General features: G+C 46.6%; 2 protein-coding genes and 1 long non-coding RNA gene across 5 annotated transcripts in view; 1 reads left to right on the forward strand and 2 right to left on the reverse strand.

The window, feature by feature from the left end:
* METTL6 (methyltransferase like 6) overlaps positions 1 to 11,943 on the reverse strand; it is a 32,337-nt gene extending 20,394 nt beyond the window's left edge. Inside the window, exons 1-6 of one of the 2 annotated variants that reach the window (XM_039912848.1) lie at positions 11,863 to 11,943; positions 8,293 to 8,593; positions 7,346 to 7,480; positions 6,304 to 6,474; positions 5,168 to 5,309; positions 1,345 to 2,294 (exon numbers count right to left, since the gene is read on the reverse strand). In XM_039912848.1, coding sequence (XP_039768782.1) covers positions 2,146 to 2,294; positions 5,168 to 5,309; positions 6,304 to 6,474; positions 7,346 to 7,480; positions 8,293 to 8,589 — 894 coding nt within the window. In that variant the 5' untranslated portion in view covers positions 8,590 to 8,593; positions 11,863 to 11,943 and the 3' untranslated portion in view covers positions 1,345 to 2,145. Of the gene's footprint in view, positions 1 to 1,344; positions 2,295 to 5,167; positions 5,310 to 6,303; positions 6,475 to 7,345; positions 7,481 to 8,292; positions 8,594 to 11,862 lie in introns of those variants that run through there. The other variant, XM_029071330.1, reaches the window with a different exon arrangement.
* Positions 11,944 to 13,111: 1,168 nt separating this feature from the next.
* EAF1 (ELL associated factor 1) lies at positions 13,112 to 26,509 on the forward strand. Its single transcript, XM_029071331.1, has 6 exons — positions 13,112 to 13,354; positions 17,865 to 17,959; positions 18,664 to 18,800; positions 20,230 to 20,396; positions 23,354 to 23,584; positions 24,827 to 26,509. Exons 1-6 carry the CDS (start codon positions 13,252 to 13,254, stop codon positions 24,871 to 24,873), a joined length of 780 nt encoding a protein of 259 aa, XP_028927164.1. The 5' UTR covers positions 13,112 to 13,251; the 3' UTR covers positions 24,874 to 26,509.
* LOC120638554 lies at positions 16,928 to 20,234 on the reverse strand. Of its 2 annotated transcripts, XR_005660260.1 has the most exons (5): positions 19,606 to 20,234; positions 19,402 to 19,455; positions 18,867 to 18,929; positions 17,577 to 17,648; positions 16,928 to 17,305 (listed from the first exon to the last, which is right to left on the reverse strand). It is a non-coding gene; the product is annotated as an uncharacterized LOC120638554 (long non-coding RNA). The 2 variants fall into 2 exon arrangements; XR_005660261.1 differs by lacking the exon at positions 19,402 to 19,455.
* Positions 26,510 to 27,253: the final 744 nt, after the last annotated feature.

Genomic DNA, 27,253 nt, shown 5'->3' on the forward strand with positions numbered 1-27,253 from the left:
CTTACATAAACAGTCTTATACTCTACTATTTCCCCTATTCCAAATCTATTTTAATGTCAGTCTCCCCTTCTAGACAGTAAGTTCCTTGTGGCTACCAAATCTGCTGTACTGTATTTTCCCAAATGCTTAGCACGGTGTAGTGGATAGAACACCGGCCTGGGAGTTAGAAGGTCGTGGGTTCTTTTCCCGGCTCTGCCACTTGTCTGCCGCGTGACTTTGGGCAAGTCACTTCACTTCTCTGGGCCTCAGTTGCCTCATCTGGAAAATGGGGATTGAGACTGTGAGCCCCATGTGGGACAGGGACTGTGTCTACCCGATTTGCATGTATCCATCCCAGAGTTTACTAAGCGCCTTCTATCCACCTGGCACACAGTAAGGGCTTAACAAAATCAAAGTTTCATTCATCACCTTACCATCAGTAAAGAAGTAGGATCCTGCAGATTGTAAACTCCTTATGGGCAGGGAACGTATCTGCTGATTACGTTGTATTGTATTATCCTAAGCGCTTAGTATATAAATAGATACCACTGATTATCAAACCCCACCCTGACTACTGCATCTTCCTCCTTCACTGATCTCCATACTTCCTGTCTTTCCCCTGTCTGCTGACTGGATCTTTTTTTTAACAAAACGTTCGGTCTACATCATCCCACTTCTCCACTTCCACTGGCTGTAAAGCACTCAACCAGCTCTCCTCTTTGTACCTTACTTCACTGATCTACTAGTACAACCCAGCCCGCGGACTTCGCTCCTCTAACAAGAACTTTCTCACTGTATCTCGATCTCCTATTTCTTGCCGCCGACCCCTTGCCCAAGTTCTCCCTCTGGCGTGGAATTCCCTCCCCCGTCACGTATGACAGACCATCTATCTTCTCCTCACATCTCCTCCAAGAAGCCTTCCCCGACTAAGCCCTCTCTTCTCTGTCCAAGTCCTCCCTACTTCATTACCATGGCACTTGGGCCTGTCCCCACTTAAGCACTTTGATGTTCACCCCCCACCCCTTAGGCTCATGACACTTAGGAACCTATCCCTCTGTAATTTATCTTAATGTCTGTCTCCCCCTCTAGTCTGTAAACTCCTTGTGGGCAGGGACTGTCTATACCTACTCTTTGGCACTGCATTCTCCTATACTCAATATAGCTCTGCACTCAGTAAGCACTCAGTGCCAATGATTGATTAAAGGCAATAAAAAATAAGTCTTTGGGCAAACTAACATAGTTCGCGGTTTGTTTTTGCCTAAATGTGGTCTCCAATTTTTCCAAAGAGCCATCTGAAAAACTCTGAAGCAAAATATGAATCTGAATCTAGATACACAAGGTACAAAGTTTTGAGTCACAAGGGAATTGTTTCTAACCAATATTTAATTTGCCAGCCAACGAAAACACAAGCTAGAGGAGAATGTAATTTGCTTGGCTGTATAATTTCTCTTCCCTCTCTCCCCACATTCCCCAAATTGGCAGAGAGGAAATCCTTTAAGGCTCAACCATATCCCCAAAATATGCGATGTATTTATTTAAAAGTTCACACATTTAAAAACACATACAAATCTCCCGATCAGCAGTGAGAAAAAAATCCACAGAACTATCACCCGACCAACTACATCTTCGTGGAATTCAGGCTACCCTCGATGGCAACATCACTTAGTCATGATTTGCAGTTGGCTATAAATTGCGTAATGCTCTTAATTAGAACTTTGGTTTTTATCCTAAATGATCTTTTCCCCGACTCTCTATCTCTAAATCTGCTTAGTTCCCACGCCTTTCTGACCGGAAAACATTTGGACATATTTACCACGTGGTATCTCATAGGAGTCTTGCATCCTGCAGTCTCTTTATAAATGGATCCTCACATCACCCCTGTGAGTCTAGTAGATGAAAATTATTAGAACATCTTCTTTGGTGAGGGAGAAGAAGAGATCAGGAGATAAACGGCCCATGGAGGAACGGGCAGAATAGCTCAGAATAGCTTCTGAGTATCTCCCTTAGCCCAGAAATCCCCCCAGCTGCGGTAACACTCCTCAATCGAAGTTGGCAAGATTTGGTCAGTTTGATTTATCAGAGTAAGGAGAGTGGAAACCTATTCGAACACGCCATGGAGTCCTTTCCACTACTAAGGCTCGCAATCCTGGGCCAGGGCATCGTGACTCATGATTCCTTCAGAGGCTTTCGAAATTTGCTTTGAAGAAAAACCCTTGGAACACACAGGCCTTCTTTTCTATTCACTGTTTCTCGCAGCACGTACTCATTAACCACCTCTTCATACCCCGTGACCCTAAAGAGCTGAGCCAAGAATTCTAGAAGACAGAAAGATAGACGACATTGAAAAAAAGCAAGGTTTTTTGGTTCCATTTTTGAATGGTATTTGGTAAGAACTTACTGTATTCGAGGCCCTGCACTGCTCTCCCCACATTATACAAGATAATCAGGTTAGACACCGCCCACGTCCCACAAGGGGCTCACAGTTTTAATCCTCATTTTACTGAGTGATAACCGAGACACAGAGAAATTAAGTGACTTGCCCAAAGTCACAGAGCAGACAAGTGATGGAGCCGATATCAGAACCCAGGTCCTCTGACTCACAGGCCCATGCTCTTTCCACTTGGCTACGCTGCTAGTTTTAAGGATAGTTAATTTGGTTTGCTTGTGGCACGGGGGCAAAGGGGTGAGCAGGACTGGTTTGGTTTGTCCGTTAGTGGTCATTTCATCTGAACATTTTGAGGTTGATTTCATTCTCTTGGAAACGACAGAGTGACAATCCCATTTCTCACATGCTTATGGAAAGATTCCAACTCATGAAAATGTTCCAAAAATGATAGCATAACATCTTCAGGGTCAAGTGAAGAGTAAAAGACACAGTACTATTCCAGAAAGCCTAAAATTCCTCAAAATCCCTCACCGCCTTAAAGCTCTTCCCCTCGACATCTCATGTATTCTATCACAAGTAAAAAGTGAAACTCACACAAAACTGATTCGAGTACATACTGGTAATGTTTTTCATCCAAAAGAGAGGAAGGTGAAAAAAGGTCCAGGTGATGTCTGTACATGTACCTCAACAGAGTTCACCTTAATGGCATTAAAAAACATTCACTTTGGAATATCCTGGCTGGTGTATTTCAGTATGGCTATCTGAAATTTGATATCACCACACGACTTTGCATCTCACTGGGAATTTTATTAAGAATTTAAAATAAGCACTGAAGGTGAAGGGAGGAGCGTGGCTCAATGGAAAAAGCACAGGCTTGGGAATCAGAGGTCATGGGTTCGAATCCCGATTCTGCCACTTGTCAGCTGTGTGGCCGTGGGCAAGTCACTTAACTTCTCTGTGCCTCAGTTACCTCATCTGTAAAATGGGGATGACGACTGTGAGCTTCACATGGGACAACCTGATTATCCTGTATATACCCCCGTGCTTAGAACAGTGTTCTGAGCATAGTAAACGCTTAACAAATACCAACATTATTATTATTCCCCCCCAAAATTGGGAATTAGAATAAAATATGGAGACGCTTAGGGAAAGGAGGGACGTTCAAATGAGATCCAGCCTGAGCTTTTGGACCAGCATCACTAACAGCACTTATACAGTGAGGCAGGACAATAGTGGAAAAGAACTTATTTTTTAACCCACAAAAATGTTGACCCAAAATAACTGGAAAAATCCTCAAAAACCTCAGCCTTTACTGGGAACAGTCACTGATGTTAAATTTGAATGACATAAAAAGTCTAGTCTACGTAATGACAATATGTCTGACTCTCCATCCTCTGCAGAACAGCCTTTCAGTCATTTATGTGGGTGGCTTTTAAACTAGGAGGAGCCCATGTGCATTCATTCATTCATTCGATCGTATGGATTGAGCGTTTACTGTGTGCACAGCACTGTATTAAGTGCTTGGAATGTACAATTTGGCAGAAGATAGAGACAATCCCTGCCCAAGGACGGGCTCACAGTCTAAAAGGGGGAGACAGACAACAAAACTACTGGACAGAGCACAGGCCTGGGAGTCAGAAGGACCTGGTTCTAATCCCGGCTCCACCACCTGTCCGCTGTGCCACCTTGGCCAGGTCACTTCGCTTCCTCTGTGCCTCAGTTACCTCATCTGTAAAATGGGAATGAAGACTCTGCGCCCCAAGTGGGACAGGGACTGCATCCGTCCTGATTTGCTTGTATCCACCCTAGTACAGTGCCTGGCACCCTGGTACACAATAAGCGCTTAACAAATCCCACGGTTATTATCATCATCCCTTGGAACTAGTGTACGGCCGTTTCACCTGAAGTTATGCATAAACCTGGAGGCTTTCTGCCCTTTTCAGAGACGAGCCCCTGGTGGGCCAGCTTGGGGCAGTGGGTACGAGCACTGCTGGTCTCCCCACACTCACGACTTCGATAAACCTTCAAGAAGCACCTGGCAGGGAGTGGTCTGAGGCTCTATCTGAAGCAGGCAAAGGGAAGGGACAGAGGGAGCTGCTTTGCCACGACTTGGCTCTCACGGATATGTCACTGGGATCTCGGGAGCCTTGGCTGGATGACAAAGCAGTATTTTGGACTACTGCACAAAGTACAAATCAATCAATCAATCAATCAATCCGGGAATGTGTCTGCCAACTCTGCTGAATTGTGCTCTCCCAAGTGCTTAGTACAGTGCTCTGTACATAGCGTGTGCTCAATAAAAACCATTGATGTACTCATTATTTATTGAGCACTTAACATGTGCAGAGCACGGCTCGAATTCGTTCCTTCATTCAACTGTATTTAGTAAATACTTAACAAATACCAGAATTATTAGCACTCAACACAATTCTATTGTACTCTCCCAAGCACTTAGCACAGCGCTCTGCACAGAGCAAATGCTCAATAAATACTACTGTCTGACTGACTGATCGAACCACATGGGTCATTTCATGATCATGACAGAGAAATTTTCAGTACAACTGGTGACTCTATTGATCCAGTTAATCTGTTTATCAACACCTCCTGAGTTCCCAGTGGGTGTGTGGAACTGTACTAGTTTACAAATCCTGTTCTAAATAAAAGGTGCAAACAGCCTGCACAGAAGTCTCACGTACAGCAACTTCTAGGTGCTAATTGGACAAAATCCACTGACAGCTTTGCTTATATAATCCGAGGAAAGCAGCAGAAGTTTTAAAATCAAAGTTTCATTCATCACCTTACCATCGGTAAAGAAGTAGGATCTTGTGCCATCTTGTCTTACATAAAAGTTTTCTCCCAGCTTGTTGCCAGCTTTAAACCTGAGCATAGCATGATCATACAGACCATAGTCTCTAAACAAGACGCATTTGCCTGGTTTCAACACCTGTCAAAGACAAACGAAGGCGGCACGTTAATCAGGGAACGCGGCAAAATGCAAGGACACCACTAAGCTAGTTGCACGTGACCCTCGGCCGAATGTCAGCGGGAAAGAAGGTTGGGACCTGAGAGGGTCCCAGGGTGAGCGTGGGGAGGAGGGTTCAGGGCACGCGGGGACCCTCGGGCTGGGCGGCAAGTCCCGGAATGGGCTTCAGGGAGCAGGCAGCCCCTGACGTAGGGTGAACGTCGATAGGGTCAGAGGTAAGGGAAGGGTCTTCCCTTAATAAGAGCACGGGGCTGGGAGTCAGAAGGACCCGGGTTCTAACCCAGCCACTTGTCTGCAGGGCAAGTCACTTAATTTCTGATTTACCTCATCTGTAAAATGGGGAGCATTTCTGAAGTTAATGAATTTCCACCAGCGACAAACACCAAGAGAGGAAAATCTGGAGCCCTGCTACAAACATTTCAAAAACGCTCCGAACGATAATCTCCATTTGTAGAATCAAATGTGAGGTCTGCTAAAATCCTTACAACTTAAGCTATGACCTTTTTTAATACACTAACCTCTAATTTAGCCACTTTAAAAGGGAACCACATCATCCAGTGTTTTTTTCATTTATCTCTTGCTACAGCACCTAGTATTAAAAAAAAATCATTCAAAGGGGGAGCCTAAGAGTTCACCAGGAATTAGTGAAGCGAGCCCAGCTGTGGGGGTCAGAGGACCTGGATTCTAATCCTGCCTCCGCCACTTGCCTGCCGTGTGACTTCGGGCCAGTCATTCCAATTTTCTGTGCCTCGGTTACCTCATCTATAAAATAGGGTTTAAATACCTGCTCTCTCTCTTTTAGACTGCATGTCCGATTTGGGACTGGGGTTGTGTCCGACCTGCTTCTATCGTATCAGCCCCGATGTTTAGTACAGTGCTTAACAAATATTATTATTATTATGGATTAGAATCATCCAGCCCTATGCTCAGGCATAACTCTAAATTGCTATCTTACCTTGTATATATTTTGTAAAGCAAGGTGCATCTTGTCAGGATGAATAGCCGAAAGCACAAATATCAGGGTGACGCCATCTAATGAGTCTGCAGGCATGTGCTCCAGAAGGTCATCTTTAGTCAAATCGCACTGGAACACCTTACACCTTTCAGGGTCGTACAAAGAATTGTGCTACGAGACGGGGGGGAAAACGTTTTACCTCGAATAAACGGTAAGATGGAAAGTGACAAAATAAAAACAAAAGAAGACTATACGGGAAGGAGACCTAGTAGATAAAGCACGGCCCTGGAAGTCAGAGGACCCGGGTTCTAATCCAGTCCCTTGCCTGCAGGGCAAGTCGCCTAACTTCTCCGGATCTCAGATTCCTCATCAGTAAAATGGGGATTGAATCCTTCACTTCTGTGGGCCCCATGTAAGTGGGGCAGGGAGTATTTCCAATCAGAGAAGCAGTGTGGCTCAGTGGCAAGAGCCCGGGCTTGGGAGTCAGAGCTCAGGGGTTCTAATCCCAGCTCTGCCACTTACCAGCTGGGTGACTCTGGGCAAGTCACTGAACTTCTCTGTGCCTCAGTTACTTCATCTGTAAAATGGGGATTAAGCCTGTGAGCCCCACGTGGGACAACCTGATCACCTTATATCCCCGCCGAGTGCTTAGAACAGTGCTTGGCACATAGTAAGAGCTTAACAAATGCTATTATTATTATTAATGATTACCTCTACGATTACCTCTAAGCGCTTTATGCCAGCGCTTAGTACAGTGTTTGGTGTGTAATAAGCTTGGAACAATTTGGGGCTGCAAAATGCTTAAAACTTTAAAGCGCCACCAGGTTGGACCTCTAACCAAGTCCACGGCCGGGCGTGAGTACATTTCACAAAGATCCGATTTCTGAACTTCAATTTATTTTTAAGTCTAGTTTTACATAGGTTTTTAAATGTCTTTTAAAATTATAAAATGATTAAACAATTAAAATGTTTAAATATAATGTGCAGAATTTCAAAACGGCTGATTTTCAGTCATCTCAGAGGAGAGAGATATCACACCAACCTTAACATAGTCAACTGCTCTTGGGGAAAAATCGCAGGCATAAGCAAAGATATTCAGATCTTCTTCTAAAAGTGGGAATAAACAGTTTCCGACCCCACAGCCGGCTTCAAGAATAGTCAACTTCTGATCTTCAAACTGTGGGGAGAAAAAGCGGCGTGGCAGAGGACATCGTTGCTACATGAACAGACATCAAGAATAGACACCAAATTTGAAAGCTTTAGCCTGATATAAAATATGGAAGTCTTATTGTTGGAATTTTTTAAAAAGAATGACAGTTGTATATTCCAGTGTGCCAGAATGCACGGTTTCATTTATGCTATAAAATATTAAATTTGCTTGGAATCTACTAACACCTCATTGTGTGAGAACAGGGGTCAGCCACCCTTTGACGCAGACGAATTCCACAAAACAGAACCTTTGAGCAGATGGGGAGCAAAGAGAATCATACAAATTAAACACACATCAATGTTAGCTTAATTCACTGTGGAAGTAAAATTACAAAGCAATGATAAAGGTAAAGAAGGGAAGAGAGAAAAGGAGAGGAAAAAGAAGAAAACGGAGGAGGCGTGAGAGAAGAGATCTGTAATTTAATTTCTGTTTCTCCCTGTAGACTGTAAGCTCTTTTTGAACAGAAGTCGTGTTATCATATTGTACTTTCCCCTGCTCTTAGGACAGAGTTCTGCATACAGGAAGCCCTCAGGCTGATCCAACTTCAGGTGATTTGAGATAGCGTATTAATAATTTTACGATTCAAGGCGGGGAGCTTTTATCATTAGATAGCATCTATTCAGTTTCCAAAAACCTACAGTGCTGGGCTACCTTACACAGAGAATTCCACGTCATGCTCTCCACCTGATCAGAACAAAACTACTCCGAATGCAAATAAAAGAACTGAAGCAAGCTGTACTGCAGAATTCACCTGTTTTAAAGCTAAGGGGAAGTCTCACCTCCCTACATGATGTCAGCTCCTCAAACTCTCTGGTGGTCCAGTGTCTGTCTTTGAAGAAATTAGTGCTGTTCCTTTTGTAAAAGAGATCCCAATTCTTCTGGGCCTCCTCTTCCAGTTTTAGTTGCCTGAATTCCGTCACCAAGGTTCGATCTCTTTCCAGTTTCTCGGTTTCTTCAGGGCTCAGAATCCTTGCGAAGGACTCTCTTTTTGGCAAAGGAGCTTTTCTAGTGGCTGACGTGATTCCACTGGACACCTCTTTGGATCCTTTGCCCAAGGATGTCTCAGAAGAATCCATATTCCTGTTGGAATTGAAAGATTTGGGCAGCAGGGTCTCTATTGTCCCATTTCCAAGCATTAGAGAGATGATGATGGTATTTGTTAAGCATTTAATAATAATAATGTTGGTATCTGTTAAGCGCTTACTACGTGCAGAGCACTGTTCTAAGCACTTGGGTAGATACAGGGTAATCAGGTTGTCCCACGTGAGGCTCATAGTCTTAATTCCCATTTTACAGATGAGGTAACTGAGGCACAGAGAAGTGACTTGCCCACAGTCACACAGCCGACAAGTGGCAGAGGCTGGATCCGAACCCATGACCTCTGACTCCAAAGCCCGGGCTCTTTCCACTGAGCCAAGCTGCTTCAGGCACTGTACTAGGCGCTGGAGTAGATACAAGCAAATCGAGTTGGACACAGTCCCTGTCCCACAGGGGGGTTAACAGTCTCAATCCCCATTCTACAGATGAGGTACCCGAGGTCCAGAGAAGTGAAGTGACTTCCCCAAGGTCACCCGGCAGACGAGTGACGGAGCTGGGATTAGAACCCATGACCTTCTGGCTCCCAGGTCCTCGGACTATCCACCACGCCACGACACAGTGACCGCAGCAACATCAGAAGGGGTAACGAGGCTGCCGACGACACTGTTCGTCCTGTCATTCATTCGAGCATATGTATTGAGCGCTTACTGTGTGCAGAGCACTGTACTAAGTGCTTGGAAAGTACAATTCGGCAACAAATAGAGACAATCCCAACAACGGGCTCACAGTCTTGCTTAGCTCGATTTTGGAACCAGCTCCGGGGTTCTCATGTAGAGCACCAAACCCCTCCAAAATCTGGGGCCCAACAGACTCATCGAGGCCACTCTGTGCTTCCCTCTTCAGGAAGCCCCTCTCCGCCCCAGAAGCACGATTTTCAGGGCTCGGCCTAATGGCTGGGGGACGGGTCATGGGTTCTAATCCCGGCTCCGCCAGTTGTCTGCTTTGTGACTTTGGCCAGGTCACTTCACTTCTCTGGAAAGAGCCCGGGCTTGGGAGTCGGAGATCATGGGTTCGAATCCCCGCTCTGCCATTTGTCAGCTGTGTGACTGTGGGCAAGTCACTTCACTTCTCTGTGCCTCAGTTACCTCATCTGTAAAATGGGGACTAACTGTGAGCCTCACGTGGGACAACCTGATGACCCTGTATCTATCCCAGCGCTTAACAAATACCAACATTATTATTATTATTATTATTCTCTGGGCCTCAGTTGCCTCGTCTGCAAAATGGCGATTGAGACAGTGAGCCCTACATGGGGCAGGGACCGCGTCCAACCCGATTTGCTTGGATCCATTCCAGCGTTTAGTACAGTGTCTGGCACATGGAAAGCGCTAACAAATACCATTATTATAATGGCTTCCCGACTCAGACAGAACAAGCCTCGGGTCTTGCCCAGAGGTCTCGCTAGGCTCGTCCCCACCCCACAACCCTGCGTCTTTTATTAATAATAACAATAATAATAGTATTTGTTAAACGCTTACTATGTGCCAGGCACTGTTCTAAGTGCTGGGGTAGATACAATAATAATAAATAATGATGGCATTTAAGCGCTCACTAGGTGCGAAGCCCTGTTCTAAGCACTGGGGTGGATACAAGGTGATCAGGTTGTCCCACGTGGGGCTCCCGGTCTTCATCCCCATTTTTCAGATGAGGTCACTGAGGCCCAGAGAAGTGTAGTGACTTGCCCAAAGTCACACAGCTGACAAGCGGCGGAGACGGGATTAGAACCCATGACCTCCGACTCCCAGGCCCGGGCTCTTGCCACTGAACCACGCTGTTGGCATTTGTTAAGCGCTTTCTATGTGCGAAGCACTGTTCTAAGCGCTGGGGTGGATACATGGTAATAATAGTACTAATGGCATGTGTTAAGCGCTTATTATGTGCTAAGCATTGTTCTAAGCGCTGGGGTGGATACAAGGTAATAATAATGGTAATAATGGCATGTGTTAAGCACTTACTATGTGCCAAGCACTGTGCTAGGCGCTGGGGTAGATACAATAATAACAATGATGGCATTTGTTAGGCGCTTCCTATGTGCGAAACCCTGTTCTAAGCGCTGGGGTGGTTACAAGGTAATAAGAATAGTAATAATGGCATGTAATAAGCGCTATGTGCCAAGCCCTGTTCTAAGCGCTGGGGTGGATACAAGGTAATAATAATAGTAATAATGGCATGTGTTAAGCGCTTACTATGGGCCAAGCACTGTTCTAAGTGCTGGGGTGGATACAAGGTAATAATAATAGTAATAATGGCATGCGTTAAGCGCTTACTATGGGCCAAGCACTGTTCTAAGCACTGGGGTGGAAACAATAATAATAATGACGCCCTTTAAGCACTTACTGTGTGCCAAGCACTGTTCTAAGCACTGAGGTGGATACAAGGTAATAATAATAGTAATAATGGAATGTGTTAAGCGCTTACTATGGGCCAAGCACCGTTCTAAACGCTGGGGTGGATATAATAATAATGATGCCATTTAAGCACTTACTATGTGCTGAGCACTTTTCTAAGCGCTAAGGTGGATACAAGGTAATAATAATAGTAATAATGGCATGTGTTAAGCGCTTACTATGGGCCAAGGACTGTTCTAAGCGCTGGGGTGGATACAAGGTAATAATAATAGTAATAATGGCATGTGTTAAGCGCTTACTATGGGCCAAGGACTGTTCTAAGCGCTGGGGTGGATACAAGGTAATAATAATAGTAATAATGGCATGTGTTAAGCGCTTACTATGGGCCAAGCACTGTTCTAAGCGCTGGGGTGGATATAATAATAATAATGATGCCCTTTAAGCACTTACTATGTGCTGTGCACTGTTCTAAGCGCTGAGGCGAACACAAGGAAATAATAATAATGGCATGTGTTAAGCGCTTACTGTGTGCCAAGCACTGTTCTAGGCGCTGGGGTGGATATAATAATAATAATGAAGCCCTTTAAGCGCTTACTACGTGCCGAGCACTGTTCTAAGCGCTGGGGTGGATACCAGGGAATGCTAATGATGCCATTTGCGAGGCGCTTCCTACGTGCGAAACCCTGCTCCAAGCGCTGGGGCGGACACGAGGTGATGCGGTTGTCCCACGTGGGGCTCCCAGGCTTCATCCCGATTTGACAGACGAGGTGACTGAGGCCCCGAGAAGTGAAGGGACGGGGGTGAGAAGTGGCAGGAGCGGGATTAGAACCCACGACTTCTGACTCCGTGGGCCTGAGGAGGAAGGGGGGGGGAGGGGGGCCCGAGGCGCGCGACGCCGCTTACCCCGCCGCCACGCCGTAACCTCTCGCGAGAGCGGGAGCCGCAGAGGGGGCGGGGTCTCGGGGCTCCCGGGGGCGGGGCCTCCGCCCCTTCCGGCTTCTCATTGGACGAGGCCTGGCGAATAGGAAAGGAGCTCGGCCGGCACGTCACGGTTTCCGCGGAGGGGGCGGGGCCTCGGCCCTCGCCGGCTTCCCATTGGGCGAAGCCGGGAGGCGAGGGAAAGCCCTCGGCCGGGCGTGCGGACGTCACTGTGTCAGCGGAGGGGGCGGGGCCTCGGCCCTTTCCGGCTTCTTATTGGGCGAAGCCGGGAGGCGCGAAGACGTCACTGTTTCGGCGGAGGGGGCGGGGCCTCGGCCCTCGCCGACTTCCCATTGGGCGAGGCTGGGGGCGGGGCCTCGACCTTGGCCGGCTTCCTATTGGACGAAGCCGGGAGGCGAGGGAAAGCCCTCGGCCGGGCGTGAGGACGTCACCGTGTCAGCGGAGGGGGCGGGGCCTCGGCCCTTTCCGGCTTCCTATTGGTCGAAGCCGGGAGGCGAGGGCAAGCCCTCGGCCGGGGGTGAAGACGGCACTGTTCCGGCGGAGGGGGCGGGGCCCGGGGCCTAGGGGGCGGGGCTTCGATCCTCGCCGGCTTCCCATTGGGCGAGTCCGGGGGCGGGGCCTCGGCCTTGGCCGGCTTCCGATTGGGCGAAGCCGGGAGGCGAGGGAAAGCCCTCGGCCGGGCGTGAAGACTCACTGTTCCGGCCGAGGGGGCGGGGCCGAGGGGGCGGGGCTTCGGCTTTCGCCGGCTTCCCATTGGAGGAGTCAGGGGGCGGGACTTCGGCCTTGGCCGGCTCCGATTGGGCGAAGCCGGGAGGCGAGGGAAAGCCCTCGGCCGGGGGTGAAGACGGCACTGTATCGGCGGAGGGGGCGGGGCTTCGGCCCTAGCCGGCTTCCCATTGGGCGAGTCCGGGGGCGGGACTTCGGCCTTGGCCGGCTCCGATTGGGCGAAGCCGGGAGGCGAGGGAAAGCCCTCGGCCGGGGGTGAAGGCGGCACTGTATCGGCGGAGGGGGCGGGGCCCGGGGCCGAGGGGGCGGGGCTTCGGCCTTCGCCGGCTTCCCATTGGAGGAGTCAGGGGGCGGGGCCTCGGCCTCGGCCGGCTCCGATTGGAGGAGGCCGGGGGCGAACACGTCAGTGTGTTTGGGGGCGCGGGCGGGGCGGGGGCGGCGCCGCGGGCCGGAGGCGGAAGGTCGCGCGGGCGGGGGCGGGGGAGGGGGAGGAAGAGCAGGAGCGGGAGCGGGAGCGCGAGCGCGGCGGCTCCGGGCAGCGTCCCTGCGCCCCTCTTGTCCGTCCGTCCGTCCGTCCGCCCGCCCGCCCGCGCCCCGTCTCCTCCCCCTCCGCGGGGAGGCAGGGGGATGAACGGCACCTCGAACCCGCTCCTGGACCGGGAGGAGCACGGGCTGAAGCTGGGCGAGAGCTTCGAGAAGCGGCCCAAGTCCTCCTTCCACACCATCCGCTGTGAGTCACCGCCTCCGGGACGCCCGCCCGGGCTCCCCGCGCCCTGCCCTCCCTCCTCACCTCCCCCTTTCCCCCCTTCCCAGCCCTGCTGAGCGCCCACCTCCTCCGGGAGGCCCTCCCGGGCCGAGCCTACCCAGAAGCAGCGCGGCTCAGCGGAAAGAGCCCGGGCTTGGGAGTCAGAGGTCATGGGTTCGAATCCCGACTCCGCCACTTGTCCGCTGTGGGACTGTGGGCCAGTCACTTCACTCCTCTGGGCCTCAGTGACCTCATCTGGAAAATGGGGGTGAAGACTGGGAGCCCCACCTGATTCCCCTGTGTCTCCCCCAGCGCTTAGAACAGTGCTCTGCCCATAGTAAGCGCTTAACAAATACCAACATTATTATTATTCTTATTACTATTCATTCAATAGTATTTACTGAGCGCTTACTATGGGCAGAGCACTGGACTGAGCGCTCGGAATGGACAGGTCAACCACCTCTACTGACCTGCAGTGCCCTCCCTCCTCACCTCCCCCCAACTAACTCTCTTTTCCCCCTTTCTAAAGCCCTGCTGAGAGCTCACCTCCTCCAAGAGGCCTGCCCACACTCAGCCCACGTCCTACTAGTCATTCATTCAATAGTATTTATTGAGCGCTTACTATGTGCAGAGCACTGGACTGAGCGCTCGGAATGGACAGTTCAACCACCACTACTGACCTGCAGTGCCCTCCCTCCTCACCTCCCCCCAACTAACTCTCTTTTCCCCCTTTCTAAAGCCCTGCTGAGCGCTCACCTCCTCCAGGAGGCCTGCCCACACTCAGCCCACGTCCTACTAGTCATTCAGTAGTATTTACTGAGCGCTTACTATGGGCAGAGCACTGGGCTGAGCGCTCGGAATGGACAGTTCAACTGCGACCACTGTCCTGCAGTGCCCTCCCTCCTCACAGCCCCCCAGACTCTCTTCCCCCCCCTTCCAAGCCCCGCTGAGAGCTCACCTCCTCCAGGAGGCCTGCCCACCCACTGTCCACATCCTACAGCGTGGCTCAGTGGCAACAGCCCGGGCTGGGGAGTCAGAGGTCGTGGGTTCCAACCCCGGCCCTGCCCCTTGTCAGCTGGGTGACGGTGGGCGAGTCACTTCCCTTCTCTGGGCCTCAGTGACCTCATCTGCAAAATGGGGATGAAGACTGGGAGCCCCACGTGGGCCAACCTGATGACCCTGTATCTACTGCTTAGAACAGTGCTCCACACGTAGTAAGCGCTAAACAAATACCAACATTACTACCACTGTCCTGCAATGCCCCCCCCTCCTCACAGCCCCCAAACTCACTCTCTTTCCCCCTCCAAAGCCCCGCTGAGAGCTCACCTCCTCCAGGAGGCCTGCCCACATTCAGCCCACGTCCTACCACTGACCTGCAATGCCCTCCTTCCTCCCATTTACCAATCTCTCTTCCCCCCCCTTCAAAGCCCTGCTGAGAGCTCACCTCCTCCAGGAGGGCTTCCAAGACTGAGCCCACGTCCTCCCTCTCTCCTGCAATGCCCTCCCTCCTCATCTCCCCCAAACTCACTCTCTTCCCCTCTTCAAAGCCCCACTGAGAGCTCACCTCCTCCAGGAGGCCTACCCAGCCTGAACCCCCTCCTCTCCTCCCCATCGTCCCTACTCCCTCCCTCTGCTCTTCCCCCTTCCCCTCCCCGCAGCACTCGTGTCTATTCGTACATATTATTTATTACTCCATTAGTGATGTGTCTATATGTGATTTCTTAAGCGACTACTATGTGCCAAGCACTGTTCGGAGCGCTGGGGAGGATACCAGGTGATCAGTTTGCCCCACAGTCTGCATCCCCATTGTACAGATGGGGTCACTGAGGCCCAGAGAAGTGGAGTGACTTACCCAGAGTCACACAGCAGAGAAGCGGCGGAGCCGGGATTAGAACCCGCGACCTCCGACTCCCAGGGCCGGGCTTTTTCCACTAAGCCACGCAGCTGCTGTGTGACCTTGGGCAAGTCTATTAACTTCTCTGGGCCTCAGTGACCTCATCTGTAAAATGGGGATGAAGACTGTGAGCCCCCCGTGGGACAACCTGATTATCTGGTACCTACCCCAGCGCTTAGAACAGTGCTTGGCACATAGTAAGAGCTTAAGAAATACCATCATTATTATTATTTTTCCTCAGCCCCCCTCCCTTCCTCACCACCCTGACTCGCTCCCTTTGCTCTCTCTCCCCCCGCCCCCCAGCAATTGATCAGTAATTCCATTTATTTATATCGATGCCCGTTTACTTGTGTTGATGTCCGTCAAAGGGCAGGGACTGTATCTGTTACCGATTTGTCCATTCCAAGCGCTTAGTACAGTGCTCTGCACATAGTAAGCGCTCAATAAATACTACTGAATGAACGTCCGTCTTCTCCACCACTACACTGTGAGCCCGTTGGGGGCAGGGATCGTCTCTTTATTTGCTGTATTCTCCTTTCCAAGCGCTTAGTACAGTGCTCCGCGCACAGCTCATCGATTGAATGAAGGAGTGGGAAAATGGCTTGATCAAAAAAATGTCACCGGCCCTTCATATAAGATTGCAAAGCAGCCATAGTCTCTTTAAAGACCTTTTTCTTCATCGTTACAGACGCTGCTTGGGGAGGGGCGGATATGCCCGTGGCCTCAGTCGTAAAGATTTTGCAATTAGAAATTAATTGAGTGGGGCATTCGCCCCGATTCACCAAGGCATAGGCCTTCATCGCTCCAGAGGTAACACCGACTCGTTTGGACTTGTTTTTTGCCTCTAAAGCAAAAAGACGGCAGTCAGCGCACAGAAGAGTGCGTTGGGACGGGCGATGGCCCCTTTCCTGCCAGCCCCCTGTTTTGGCCAGATCTCACCTCTTCAGGAGGCAGACTTGGAAATAAACTAGACCCATCCTTCGCTAAAGGTTTTCTAGATTGCTGTTTTGGCGAGGTAGAGTTGAAGGGGTTAACTGGAAAAATAAAAATAAAGTCGTTCCCTGTGCCATCTTTGTTGGGGAGCGATTCTGTAAAGTGACTTTTTTTCCCCTGATGTTATAAAGTTCTGTTCATTGATTTAAAGCGGGTGGTTTTGCACCTAATAGTGACTGAAAGATTAAGAACTTGCTTAATGAGTGAACCAGATCAGACGGAATCTGCCTAGTAGTTGTTGATCCAGTTTTTCATTGAATAGCTCTTCTCCTTATTGGAGCACAAAGTTAACCATTCTGAAAATTCTTCTGTGCAGGCCTCTTGTCCTTAAAAAGGGAAAACCTCTGTCCCCCATCTTGCCTACTAGATAGTTTATCTGTTAAATACCCATTTGCAGTCAATCAGTGACATTTATTGAGTGCTCACTGGGTTCAGAGCAGTGTACTAAGCGCTTGGGAGAGTACGATAGTTGGGAAATAGCTTTGATGCATATGACTGTAATGACTGTTTTCAAACTAGAGTTCCACCCAGATGTTGAAATTACTAGTCGACCTCTTTAGCGATAATTAAAGTTTGCCGAGACTCGTTACCCCGTAGGAGAACTTAGGTTAAAATCGCCCCCTGAAGAGATGGCCTATAGTTTTCATCGTAAACGCAACCTCCCGCCTAGACCAGGTTTTCAAGGAGAGAGCATTTTACCGTTTGAGGCCTGGGCAGAGGTGAGTCCGCTGTAGGCCCAAGTCTGGGTCCTGTCCGGTTTCCATGAGCGCGGAGCCGTCCGGCTACTGACCGGTGGTGTTGCTGCTGAGGTCCCGAGGTCCAGCGGCTTGGGACGATCGTGTCCTTCCACCCAGACCCGGCAGCGCCTCAGCCATTTTCCTCCAGCCCCCAACAGCCTGAACTCCCCCCAACTGGGAGAGGGGGCTGCGAGGAGGCCTGAGGGTTGTCCGAAGACTTGAAGCGGCCCGACTCAGCGGGCTCCAGTTGTCCAAGACTCCCCAGGCGAAATCCAGCTTCTGCGGCGTTCTAGAGCCATTTTTTCCCGACACCTGGGAATTGAGAAATCAACACCTTTTAAATCACTGTCATTGGCTAGAACTGCCCTTTTCAAATTTTGCCTGTAGAAATGACCGTTTGAACGAGGAATAAGCAAGTCCCGCTTTTTAGTGTGAGAAACCTGACAGGTACACTCGGGAGAGAACCTTCATTTTTTTTTCCTTCCTGAAGAAGCCTGTCTGCCTGGGATTTTTTTTTTCCCAGAGAAAGCTAAGGATCGCTTGCACCCTGAAATTAGGCTCTCTCTCCCCCTTTTCACGGTACCTTAAAAATACTTTTCAATTTTTTGACGTTTGTATCTCGACGATTCCATCAGATTTCGGTGCGGTACTCGCTCTGCAAAATGAAATTAATCCGTATGAAACAATTGGAAAATCCATAATTTATTATTTTAAAAGAAGATCAACCTCTGTCAATTCTCCCTTTATATCTGCTTTTGCCCCCCATTGGGAAGAAAAATAAATGAAAAGTTTTGATGACAGTGAGGATGAGCGCGTCCAGGCCCAATCCAGAAGCAGCCCCAGGAGTGTTAATAATTGTTTTGTCTTCCAGATGATTTTAAACCAGCATCCATAGATACTAATTGTGAAGGGGAGCTTCAAGTTGGCAAAGGAGATGAAGTCACAATTACACTGCCCCATATTCCAGTAAGTTTACCCTGTTATGTATTTCAGAAGCATTAAGGACCATAACCATTTAAAATGCTTAACGAAACTGGTTAGGAGTGTGGACCTGTGGCTGCTTTCATCAGTAAACAGATCTCAGAGTCAAATATCTGGGTGCTTCACATTCCCAAACGGTTAATTTTAAAAAATCCAGGCCTGAAGTTCTCCATGTTATTTATTTCTCTTCTTCCTCTCTCCTGTACCAGTTTTAGGGCCATTTCAGTGCTCATTAGCGCTGCCCCAGAAGGGGTGAAACAGAGGAGCTAGAACTCAATTAAATCCATTTTACTCCTTATTAGCGGCTTTGGAACATGCCTGGCTACGTGACGTCTGGGAATTTTCCACTGGGATTTTGGTGATTCAAGAGTACTCTTGGTCATCTGGGGCTATAACGACATACCGGCCACACTTTTTGTTTGCATATTTCATTGATTGCCTGGCCTCTCTTAGTACTAGTGTATTATAAAAACAACAATGAAAATGATCAAAGCAGTAAAATCAAACCTTGAGCATATTCTTTTAGATCGTAATAGCTTTAGATACACTCTTATATTTCATCATCTTCCTGGTGTCCATTTAAAAGAAAAACAGATCACATTTCTTGCGAATCACTACAGTAGGTGGATTTTTTAAAAAAATAGCATTTTCTCAGTGTGATCAGAGTAACAAAGTTCTGTTTTTCACAGGGATCAACGCCTCCGATGACTGTGTTCAAAGGAAATAAGAGACCCTATCAGAAGGACTGTGTTCTAATTATTAATCATGACACTGGCGAGTATGTCCTGGAAAAGCTCAGTAGCAGCATTCATGTCAAAAAAACGAGGTAAGGCAGATGCATGCACATATAAATGCACTATTTTAGATAACAGATAATAAGGGGTTCTTTTACCTTGGATGTTCTAAATTAAAACCAATACAATTTTTTTGCTGTTTTCCACGAGGTCACAGTTCTCTACAAACAAAAAAGGACAGTTCCAGAGTTAATGTACTGGATTTTATTTGTTTTAACCTGTGAGAGTTTCAAAGGGTAAAGCTAGCAGAACCTTCTTTTCCTTATTTGTAATGAAAAAATGATTGTAGCCCTGCTAATCCACTTTTTTGATGCCTTGAAGATCACCCAGAAATCATGGTGCTCTTCTTAGTAGCCACTCTTATAAAGCATCTCAAGGAGTTTAAGCGCTCGCTATGTGCTGAGCATGGTTCTGAGCGCTGGGGTAGATAGAGGTTAATCACATTGGACACAGTCCCTGTCCCACATGGGACTGAGTCTAAGTAGGAGAGAGAACAGGTATCGAATCCCTATTTTGCAGTTGTTACAATAATAATGTAATCACAAAAATGAAATTCTGGAAGTCCTCAACTTGACATTTTGACACTTAGGACTTTTTTCTGAAAATTTGCAATGTTTCAGCTTTACAACTAACCTCTTTCTGGCACTTGGTCTGGGGCCCCAGAATGGGGAGGAGCCCCACAGGAGCCTTGGAGGAATAAATAGAAAAACATTTTTTAAGGTCAGGATAGCTGGCTGGGGGAGAAATAGAGGAGAAACTTTAAAGAGGGTCGTGGGAGGGGGCAGGGTGGGGCAGAGACAAAGCAGAAGAGATGAATAGGAGGGAGGGGGCATTTACCTGGTAGCCAGGAGAAGTCACCAGCAAAGGAGGAGAAATCTGTTCACTCAGTTGTGAAGCCTGACTCAGAATACATACATTAATATAACTGTGTTACCGTCGAAAATTGATTATACAATTAAGTAATTTTGGAAAAAATAGATCTTCCAACCCTGGCTTAGGAACCAATCCCCTTCATTTATAACATCGTTCCTGTCTAAAACAATTGGGTCTGGTTCGGATTTTGACTTAAGATGCAGCTTTCACAACTAATTGTGATGTAAGCCTGCGGATTTCCTGTAGTAAAATCTGGGGAGTGGTTGTGCTGTCAACAGAACAGATCTATAATGCAGTAACATAAGGCTCTAATTACAGAGCTGTGATGCCCAAGGCATATTTGGAAAGGCCGCATGGGTCAGTGGGATCAAACATGAGCCTTGTTTACTGAATTCCCTACTCAGAAGTAAAGTGAAAACTCCAGTTTCACCTACTCGATCAAAAACCTCCTTGATGGAAGGTAGCATTTCGGTGTAAATGCAATTCTGGGTTTAAAGTGTATCAGTCAGCCTCAACATGTAAAGGTGTGCTTTTGCTTGGATGTGTGTGACTCAGTAGCGAACCGAATGTTTTGACCTTTTCTTTCAGAGCTGAAGGGAGCAGTAAAATTCAGGCCCGGATTGAACAGCAGTCTGCCCGAGGAGCCCAACCACCTCCACCGTTCAGAGCCCCAACGAAGCCAGTGGCGGGGCCCAAAACCTCCCCCTTGAAAGATAACCCATCCCCTGAGCCCCAGCTGGATGACATTAAGAGAGGTAAGGAGAGCATTTTCCGTCACCGTTCTGGTCACATATTTAAGAGGTTAGGTGAGCAATAGTGATTCTTTGTGAAGCGTCTATCATTTAACCTGTATTTATTAAGATGTCGACCTGATTCTTTTCAATTCTCTGGGGAATGAATAGAACTTCCCGCTACATTGTTAAGAAAAGGATTCAGGAAATTCTGCCTACTCATTGGATTCCAACCCTCGTTTCTATCCTTGTCCTGGTTGACATTTCGAGCTCTATTTTTATGGCATGGAGAGGCATTACAAAGCTATCTGGGAGAGGCAGTGCAGTCTGGAGAAAGGAGTTCTGTCCAGGGATTTAAAGACCTGGATTTAGGCCTGATTCTCCAACTCTTGATCTAGAGCTGATCATTCATCTCTTGGTTAAAGTTCAGCCTTCTTGCCTGGGAGCTGGGGCTTTAGGGCCTGCCTATTTCACACCCACCAGGAGGGCAGACATCAAGCTATATAGTGGAATGTTCTGAAGCACTCTGTAAATTCAAAGTTGCAGAAGTGGTTTTGAAGTGACACAGGGGAAAATACTTAATACAATCGCCATTTTTAAGATTGGAAATCAGCCTTTCTGCAGATGAGATCAAGTGGTTCCGCACAATTTAGATGATTCATGAGCACAAATTAGGGCTAAGCTCCAGTTTGTAAAACTCGAGAGTCCCAAGTTCCTTTGCAAGTGTCAGTGACTTTTCACCATATTTGTTCAATCTTCTAACCTGGCAGCTATTAAAATTTGGTTGAAGCAGATTTTTGGAAGATATTGGAGTTGTACCCTGAACATCCTATTTAGTTATTCCCTTGAGTAACAAAAATGAATTGCCATATTGTACATGTGGATATGAAATTTCAGTCCCTTTATAAAAATTAGATCACAGAAGATGCATATAGAAATAATTGTGGACTAAATAATTTGGACAGTGTCTTAGACTTATTCTTCCCTAGCCAGAGCTGATCATTTTTATTTTCTACTTTGAACTGAAAATGTTCTCTTAAAATTAAAGCACAAATTTCAATTGTTTAGGTTGGCTCTGTAGAACAGAAAGTGAGCATTGTACCTTTTTCTTCCTAGTTCTGCTTGCCCTTGATGGATTTTTCCCTTTCATCCCCTGCTCCTCTTTGACTTTGCCTCCCCTTTCCAGAGGGCACAGGGACACGAGATGGAGTATTTTTTTGTATCTAATTTCTATTTTTATAGACATACTCAGTTTATAATGGTTAAAGGCAAAATAATTTAACTCTTGGTCTCATTGAGGAATGAGATCTCTATTTATGGGTATTATGCCTGGCAGCCTGATACTTCTTAGTTACTGAATTCTCAATTTTCTTTTGTGCTTAATGTGGATTTTTCTATTGAGCATTTTTTAAAAAGTAGTTCATCCACGTATTCTTAGTGTGCACTTGTATTTTTAATGTGCACTTCTTTGCTAGAGCCCCTGGAATGATTACAGATGAGAGATTTCAGAGGCACCAAATAAATCTCGCTCTTTTCAAATCCCCTCAGCGATGCCTGATTCAGATCAGGGATATAACCAAACCTGTATCAATTCAGTTAATTTAGAAGGTTGATTCATTGCTTGATTAATTTAGATATGCAGAAGGTTGGCATAATCAGTATTTCTTTCAGAGTAGCGATTGTGATCATGCTTTTCAACCCATTTGCTTTCATTCTTGTTTATTTGGGGAAGCGGTGTGGTCTAATGGAAAGAGTCTGGACCTGGGAGTCAGAGGACTTGGATTCTAATCCTGGTTTCTCCAAGTTCCTTATCTGCTGCGTAACCCTGGGCAAGTCACTTCTCTGTGCCTCAGTGCCCTCAACTATAAAATGGGGATTAAGACTATGAACCCTATATGGGATACGGACTGGGTCCAACCCACTTTGCTTGTTTCCACCACAGTGCTTATAAGTACAGTGCCTGGCACAGAGTAAGTACTTCAGTACCACAGTTATTATTCCTGCTGTGACTTTGGGCACATCACTTAATTTCTGTGCTTCAGTTCCCTACTCTGACAAATGGAAATTCAGTACCTGATCTCTCTCTTACAAAGTGTGAGCCCCACGTGAGAACTTGATTATCTTTTATCTACCCTAGCGCTTAGTAGAGTGCATGGCGCATAGTAAGCGTTTAACATTTACCACAGTGATTATTATTATTTTGAAGGCAATTGTATACTGATTTATCATAATAATAATTATGGTCTTTGTTAAGCGCTTACTATGTTCCAGGCACTATATTGAATGCTGGGGGCAGGGGGATACAAGCAAATCAGGTTGGATACAGTCCCTCTCCCACATCGGGCTCACCGTCCTAATGCCCGTTTTACAGGTGAGGTAATTGAGGCCCAGAGAAGTAAAGTGATCTGCCCATGGTCACAGCAGACAGGTGGCGGAGCCAGAAGCAGAACCCGTGACTTCTGACTCTCGGGCCTGTGCTCTATCCATTAGGTCAGGCTTATAAATTAGAGTTGGTTTTCTGTATTGAAAATGAAAACCATATAGTTCCTGTACCGCATGAGAGGAAACGTTCCAAAGATGTAAGAATATTCAAATTTTGCTGAGTACAATTTAGTGAAAAGTTCTGTGACAGGCAGAGACAGAGTCTCCTGGCACTGGTGAGCATAAAGAACAACTGCTGAAATAGAAGTGACCACAATCCCTGGTCTCCAGAAACCTACAGTAAACTGACTTGGACAGCATGCAATTATATATATATATTCTTTTTCAGTACTAGCAGGAAGCCAGATTAACCCCAAGCCTTGATTTTCTTTTTTGAAGTTGGCATCCATCTCTGTTAGGAGTAAATTTCTCTTTTGTAGGTTTTGTTCTTTATCTGAAAGGCCAGAATGCTAACTTACAGCATCCTCTGCCCAAAGGCTACGGGGTACAGAGCAGTGCCAACCCAGAAAATATTGGTGGTGTTTTTTCCTTTTCCCCAGAATTAAGAGCCGAAGTGGAAATCATTGAACAGATGAGCAGCAGCAGTGGGAGCAGTTCCTCTGACTCAGAGAGCTCCTCGGGAAGTGAAGACGAAAGCTCCAGCAGTGAGGGCGAGGAAGCGGCACATGCCTCCCCGTCACACCCTTCGCACCCGCAGAGCAATAACAGAAGTTCTGTTGCCAATGGAACCAGCCGACCACAAGGAAGTAACCAGATAATGAACACCCTCAGTAAGTACGGGAGGGCACCTCCCGCCGTGACTCAGAGGATGTAGCTTCTCTCGGGGTTCAGTGTGTGTGGGAGAAGAGTTTTACTGGAAGCGGGGGTAGGGCAGGGCCTGAACGATGCCAAGGTTTTCAGAGGGCGCAGAGCCGGCTTACAGTTCCCATTGTGGATCGTTTACAGGTTCTAGCTGCGAGGTGCTAAAGGTTTACAGTGTCATTTCAGGCTAGTCCAGTGGGTCCCCAAGGTGAGAAAATCCCTGCGTGTGGCCTGTCTGACACTCCCCCCAGAGAGCCTTAGGGCACCAAAGCGGAGGCCCTTTCCTAAATCCCTAAGGAGCCTCCCTCAGGCCGACCCTGGTCAGGTCCCCTCCAGTGTGGCAACGGGTGGCACTGGGGAACCTGGGGGAGTGGAGGGTGGCGAGTACCAGGGCTTGCAATGCCCGGCCACTGAGGCATGAGCTAAGGCATACTGGCACCTTCTGGGGAGCGTCTGCTGCTGTCGATTAGAAAATGAAGTGGAGATGGAAAAGAGGAAGAACAGCTTGGGTTTTGTCGGATCTTTCTCCGGTTCTTATAATGCCATTATCCTTCCTCTCCTCACTGATAAGTGGTCTGCCTGGTGTGTCTAATCTGTGGAGGAATTGGAAACTCTGACAGAAACAGTGGATAACTGAGTTAACTCTGCTCCTATTATGTGAATTGGTGTTAACCCAGTTAACTCAGCACTTGCACGCACAAATTAAGTGTAACACTGGTCTATCTTCCCATAACGGATCCGTGAATCAGGGCTATTTCATCGATCTTTGGCTTTCACAGCCTTCTATTGCTGAAGTCGGGCAAAAAAAAAAAAATCCACATTCATGTAATTTCACAATTAGGTCACTTCCCCAAATTTCCTATGTTACAAGGAGTAAAAATTACTTCACTTAGAAGAGCAAACACCTTTCAATTTTTTCATCTCACCTTAAGGTGAGCATTGATTTGAATATGCAGTCTTGATCCAGTAACTAGGTAGTTCATTCAGTCGTGTTAGTTAAGCACTTACTGTGTGCAGAACACTGTACTAAGCGCTTAAGTATCATAAATCTGGGTAGTGTTTGATTGGCATGATGAGTGTTCACATGAAGTCCTACAGAGTTTGGTAGGGTAAAAAAAACCCAACAACATCCAGGTGGAAATATTACATCTAGCCCAGTATCTGAAAGAAATCAACATTTAACTTCGGATTTTCCTTTGTTCTTTTTATAGGAAATGACTTACAGTTGAGTGAGTCTGGCAGCGACAGTGATGACTAGAGCCTTAGGATTCTGAATTGGCTTTTTGCCGCACGATCCCCAGAAGTGACCAGGAGACTTAGCCGGGAACCTGTTACCAAGGAGGAAGCTGTTTTAGCGTTGCTTTTCAACTATTAAGAATATGAATTTGGGCTCCCTACATTAACCCTACCCTTTCAAACTGAGAAGCAAACTGAGGATGATTTTTCTTGTGTGTATATTGTGAATATTCCCATGCTTTTATAGTTTTAGATAGGTCTACGTAACACACAAGCAGAATTCTAGTCTGATTCAAACATTGGAAAGGAAAAACCCGCAGCTTGTCGATCATTCTCTCTTAGCTTCTCTAAGGCCAGGTCTCTATTAGGTCAGTAACTCACTTCGGAGGTTTTTGGGTGGAGTCTGTGAGCTCCCAACCACCACCAACCGAAGCATGTTAGAACCAATCTGAATTTTTGCCAAGATTGTAGACCGTGTAGAATCAATCCAGTCTTTCGGATTTTAAAAACCATTGCATAAAATTCATAGGCTATAAGTTTAGAAAACAAGTTTTTGTTTTTATTTTTTTCTTTATGCTTTTATACTACTGTTTATGGCTTACTTTTCAGGCTGGGTTTTTATACAGCTGATAAAGAAGTCATAAAAACGCACCCCTTTTGTTGCACAGTTGGGTTTTTTTTTCCAAAATGCATAAAAGACAGAATCAAATGTCTTTTCAGGAAGCAAGGTTAAAATTCAGTCAGGTCTAATACTTACACACACCAAATGTATATATAGGCTATGGCTCTGCCTCTGGTTCTCTATTGAACATCTCATTTCTACAGAGAAAAATCAAGTTGTTCCCAGGGCAACTTTTATATCCCTGTGGTTAGCCATCATTCCAATAATAAAAGAAAATGTGGACTTGGATGCCCTCCATGAGACGGAAGGAATTAGGGCTACACCTGTGGGCTGTAGGTGAAGGTGGCTCCCTCGTCCTCTCCTCCAAAATGGCCATAGGATGCTGAGGTTTAAGGGTTGCCCCTCAACATGTGTGCTTTGCTTGCTTGAACCTCCTCTTCCAAACCTAGCGTGACCGTTTCTGTCTAATACCACTGATGATTTTCATCTAAATCTGTGTTAATGCTTTTCAATGTGTTTAATGTCCTAATTTCTATACATGTATGCCTTTGTTTTCTGAGGAAACTTTAAAAGATGGGCCCAGATCCCATACTTAGCTGAGTAAGAGGTGGAATTAGCAGAATTTATATTTCATATATTTAATTTATTTTGAAAGGATTATTCTATTAGATCTTTAAGTTAGAGAAGATGAAATGTTCTGTTTGGCAGGGCAAGAGGAATTTCAGAAATCCAGGTTTTGACCAACAGGATAGACCGATAAGAAAATACTATAGGTTGTATCTTTCCTCATTCCCTTCCCATGTTGTTATTGTCTTGGCTTTACTCTAAAGAGTAAAGAGTAATTTAGGGTTGTCTGTTTTCTGAGATGATGATTTCAAAGATGGTATGCCTAAAGTTTATTTGCATAGTTTGCTTTATTTTAGGGTAGACATATGCATGTTTACATTTATGTAAAATATGTGCAGTGTAAAGTTTTATAGTTTACTCTTTTAAAAGATCACTATATTTAAATAAAAAATGATGATCAGCAATCCAATGATAATCTTCTGACTTTTTTTTTTAAACTTTTGAAACTAAGGAACTAGTAAAACATTAGTAGAGAGCATACAATAAAGATGGCTGACCCAAATGTGTAGGGGGAGGGAAGGGAGGAGTGTCCAATTATTATTTTGTAATAAACGTGGTACGGATATTTTCTCCTCCCCTTTTATTCATTCATTCAGTTGTATTTCTTGAGTGCTTTTACTGTTGTGTAAAGCACCGAACTAGGGATTAGTACAGCGCCTGGAAAATAGTAAGCGCTTAACAAATGCCATTATTATTATTACTTTTAATAGGTCCCTCATTATTGTCCCTCTGAGGCTTTAAAGTAACAAAAAATTGTGAGAAAAAATCGGTTATGCATGCTATGTTAAAGAGAATGGAAGTTGGCCTGGCAGAATGGAATCCAAGTTGAAAGAGACAGAAAAGTAAACCTTGTGGCAAAAAAAAAAATTAAGAATATTGGCTGAAAGATTTGGACTCATCCATCCAGCCTCTTTAACCCACTGCTAGAATTGTAAATATTTTCATGTTTGCCTTCCCCCTTGGAATGTTGGCAGTGAGCATGTTACTTTGTTACTGTGAATTTCCCAAGGTCCTAGTTCAGTAGATTGCACCAAGGGGGATGCTCAGTAGATTCTGCTGCCATACACATTAACTGAGGCTTACAAAAGGACCGTTGGCTAGTAGGAGACAAGTTCACAGGACAGAAAGGAAGCCAAGGGCTGGAGAGTTCAGT

This window comes from Ornithorhynchus anatinus, chromosome 8 (genome assembly GCF_004115215.2).
Source record: "Ornithorhynchus anatinus isolate Pmale09 chromosome 8, mOrnAna1.pri.v4, whole genome shotgun sequence".
NCBI classification, from domain to species: domain Eukaryota; kingdom Metazoa; phylum Chordata; class Mammalia; order Monotremata; family Ornithorhynchidae; genus Ornithorhynchus; species Ornithorhynchus anatinus.